The 4,442-nt window shown below is 41.2% G+C and overlaps 1 protein-coding gene across 1 annotated transcript in view; it reads left to right on the plus strand.

The window, feature by feature from the left end:
- The first annotated feature begins 201 nt into the window (after positions 1-201).
- The window catches only part of LOC108789591 (chymotrypsinogen 2-like), a 9,099-nt gene continuing 4,858 nt past the window's right edge, over positions 202-4,442 (plus strand). Inside the window, exons 1-3 of the mRNA XM_018559648.1 lie at positions 202-507; positions 2,203-2,306; positions 3,703-3,782. Coding sequence (XP_018415150.1) covers positions 456-507; positions 2,203-2,306; positions 3,703-3,782 — 236 coding nt within the window. The 5' untranslated portion in view covers positions 202-455. The remainder of the gene's footprint in view (positions 508-2,202; positions 2,307-3,702; positions 3,783-4,442) is intronic.

Here is a 4,442-nt window from a genome sequence, read left to right on the forward strand (position 1 = left end):
ATCTTCACTTAATGAGTTCAGGTCCACTTTAAAGTGAACCTGTAGCTTTGCCCATGTAATTTAGCCCTTCCCAGCTGCATACTTAGGATTATGCATACTATGTATTGCAATGCATAGCTTGAATTTCATACATTTCTATTATTGTTTCATAGCTCAGTAATTCAGAGGTGCTGTCTCTTTAGACTTGAATATATGACATCTGTGTTGCTCTCACAACTTGTTATAAAAGCTGAATTAATTACTTATTCATCCTGATACAAGTCTGTCTTGACTATGATTTAATACACCATGTAGCTGCCAAATGTTCTTCTCAAGGTTCTGGTGATAACCAAATGTTACTTTCCCCTCAATGATTCCCAGCCCTTAGATAACTGGGCATGATTTGATTGGACTGCCATTTGTATAAAAGGGTTGCTAACAAATCAAAGGGTCTCACAGATCTTTACTGTAAGAAAATGGCACTATTCGGTCTCCTGTCATTTATAGCACTTGTAAGTGCTACTTATGGTAAGTTTTATATTAAGGCTTTAATTTCATTGTATGTCACCTATTTCTTTATGATAAAGAATTGTTTCGAAGTTAGACACTTTAATACTGAAATGTGCTAATGCAGCATATTATACTCACTACTTTTTTATGTTAAGTCGTGTATAACACACACACACACCTATATATATATGCCAATGGCATATTTTGCTACCCTTCAAAACATTATTAACCCTGGAACGATGTGGCAACTTTCTTCTTACAAAATCTACGTTGTCTATCATATTTCCAACCCCCTATATCTAGCTTAACCAACCTATCTTTAAGTGAAGGAGCTCGCTTATACAAAATAAGTCAAATTTAGGGACATGCTGTTAGTTGTCCCAAATTGTTCTTAATCTGTTGTGAATGATTTTACTAATATGTGAAGACAAAGCATTATTCTTGGAAACTTAAGGGACCTGTTGGCAATCCACCTGTGGCCATGGTCTTCTACTCCCCTGTTTCATAGCTGCAAAATCCAGTATTCTAGGTGGAATAGACCAAATGGAATGAACCAAAAATTCTAGGTGGATGGCAAATCCAGTATTCTTGGTAGAGATCTCCTTTTAATTCATTTTTAAATAAAGCTCTCAATACATACATTTTTCTTTATAGGATCCATAATGAAGCAATCCATGGGGACTTTGGCATTGCTCTCTTTAAAGTAATATTGGATACTCTGGTGTACAGAAAATGTGATGGATTAAAGAGTGAATTTTATGTAAAATCTACTTTCAGCAATTCACTTCTCAGATATCAGAGTTTCCATGAAAATTCTTGAAATGATTAATTATAACTATTTCAAGCTTCTACCTTTTTACAAATAAACATGTATGTTGTCTAGAATACTCCAGTGTGTTTAACATTACTGTTGTATTCCATGAATCCAAGGTTTCATTAAAGTACACCTTCATGGAGCTCAATTAGAATTAATCTTTAACTCCTCTTTCTACAATAAAGTCAAATAGTAAAATAGATTGGTAGCCATGGGGTAATGTACTTTGCATATCTGGCACAGGCACACAGCTCACAACTGCTTTCCCAAACAACCCACCTGAGAGTGACCCTGCAGAGCCCACCATATACTTTATATGGTGGGCTCTGCAGGGTCTCAGGTGGGCTGGTCAAACCCTCTTACCTGTCAGCCTTGATCGCTCACCCCCTCCTCCTCCTCCGTTGCTAGGCCCCACCTCCTCCATCCCCTGGCCCCACCTCCTCCATCACCGGGCCCCGCCTCCTCCTTCGCTGCTGATGCCGGTGTTCTATCGAAGGCTCCAACTTGTCGAGCTCTCCGACAGGGCATGTCACATCTGGTGACTGCCAGTAGAAGATGTACAGCAGATGGAGCTAGTGCGCATGGCCTCCTTCGTAGCTACTGGCTGTCACTGACTCAGCAGCAGCTGTGAGGAGGAACGCGCCGCTGCACAGATCACTGACAGGTTGTCAGTGATCTGAACAGCGGTGTGTTCCTTCTCACAGCCGCCAGTGACAGCCAGCAGCCTGAGATGCCATAGGGACCCATGCGGCCCACACAGCACCAAGGGGGTGCCCTGGATGGGCCCCTTTGTGCTCCAGGCCCCATAGCGGCCGCCTGGGATTGTTCTGCCACTGATTGAATCCCTTCACACCATGTAGAAATATTATACTATGACATTTTCATGTTTTGTCTTGTAGGATGTGGTACGCCTGCCATCCAGCCTGTCCTCACTGGATATTCCAGAATTGTGAATGGTGAGGAGGCCATTCCAGGATCCTGGCCATGGCAAGTCTCCTTACAGGTAAGATTGCTCTCCAATTGTAATTTGAACCAGGGCCATTTTAAAACGCAAAACAGCCAGGGCAATGCTAAAAACAGGGTGCACGTATATATAATTCAGATTTGCATTTATATCTTAACACAACCATGGGGTTTTTAGTTCATGCAAATTATGCTGTGTATGCTGAGTTATTGGATCCATAGGACTGTGAGAAAAGGTTGGATCTTTTTGTCTTTGTTTATTGTTTCAGGTAGAGTTCATTTAATTCCTATTTAACCTAATTTTTATCAAAACTGCTCATAAGTATCTCTAAAGGCACCTGTGTGACAGCCTAAACCAGTCCCAAATCCACGTACTATGTGATCTACAAGCTTCAGAAAGGAAAAAATAAAAAAACTTGATTTACCATCAGTGACTGGGCCAAATCCTCCATCATTTGTGCCTGACATGCTCCCCATCCCTGGTGCTGCAGCTCACAGTGGGACGGTTTCAGCAGCAAAGGCAGTGCTGTCCATCCAGATAACAGTGGGCAGGACTAGGAGTGGCCAGGAGCTGACAGGCTACGGGCTTATGAATAAGCTGTGATGCTGATAGCCACCCCCCCTTGTTAAGTCTTCTGATCCCACTATAATGCAAGTACATGTGCTACATGAAGGTGACAACACTGCTCTAAATTAAGAGGCAGTGCAGCAGCATTGTCACCCCATTATAGGAAGCTATGTAAGGTAGGCTTCAATAGTAGGATTAAAGGTATGTTTGGATGCACCTATAATTAGATGCTGCAACACAGATGGATTTTAATAGGAGGCATGGTTCAACTTTGATCTTCTAAGGTGACCAATGGGGCTTAGGGATGATTGCCTTTTTAACATTAACTACTAGCCTTAAATCCAACAAGTCTATATGTTGGCTTTCATTTTTGATGCATCATCAACTATTGCCCTTTGTGGCCATCTGTTAAAATGGTCTGAAGCCTTACCCCCACAAATTTTTTTTCCACTATGAGAGACTTTTAGTGCAGCCAACCCAGGACAATTACACTTTTACCTGAGCATTTCCATACCTGTAGATAACCTGAGACAAACATGGCATTTGCTACATATTGTGTGCCATTTCAAGCTGGATAGAGACTGGCTACACTGGGACTAATAGAATAGAAAGGGCATCTAAAAAGATTTCATTTATTTACAAAAATGTTTACAGCTGTGTTTCTGGTCTGCTCCCGACACATAAACTGGGTATGTACTGTACTGTATAGCTGAATGCCTATTTGTTTTAATTTTATTGTAATTACCCTAGTGTGCTAGCGCCCTAGAATAGTCACTCAGCTATTAGCCTTACCCATCTTTTAAGGTTTGTTTATTTAGGAAAATATATTAAAGATAAGGGTATATAATTTCCTGCCTTCCTGTTTTAGGACAGCACCGGTTTTCATTTCTGCGGTGGATCACTGGTCAGTGATGAATGGGTTGTTACTGCTGCACATTGTGGTGTCAGGTAGGTTTTACCTAATGCACACTTGTGGATATATTTTTGGTTATTACGATGTTTACATTACACTATTTTATAAATGATTGCCACATATTGCCAAGTCTGTTCTTCCATATTTTTGGATCAAATGGAGAAACTTGTAGAAAAGCCACTGGAGGGAGCTTTAACTACCATCAAAACAGGGAACACACTGATTTCAAGACAGCTAGCTCATAGACTTGTATTGTGAGATGGAGCAGTGAAACAAAGCCATTGTGTAGCACTGCAAAGCAAGAAATGCGTAGGTTAACAAATAAAGTCAAAGCCTTATTTTGTCCAATCAAAATGAAAAGGAACAAATCTGAGTACATTGTACATTGATTCAACAGTAGTTTTATCAAATGTAATCCATGGTCATCAGGTGACCATATTAGCAACCCACACAACGCATGCAATAGTTTGTATCATACCATGTAAGCACCACGATATACCCCTACTGCACCATGGAGGTGAACTCCCAAGAATAAACATGTTCTACCCATGAACCATTATGGTAAGCCGTGCCTTTACCACTAACCCTTCCCCACCCCTTGTTTATGTGTCATGAATGTTGCAGAATGCTGTAGTCTATATCAGTGGCGTAACAACCGGGGGGGCAGCAGGGGCGCGGGCCCCGGGCGAAAAGTG

This window comes from Nanorana parkeri, unplaced genomic scaffold (genome assembly GCF_000935625.1).
Source record: "Nanorana parkeri isolate BGI_ZX_2015 unplaced genomic scaffold, ASM93562v1 scaffold409, whole genome shotgun sequence".
Lineage (NCBI taxonomy): Eukaryota > Metazoa > Chordata > Amphibia > Anura > Dicroglossidae > Nanorana > Nanorana parkeri.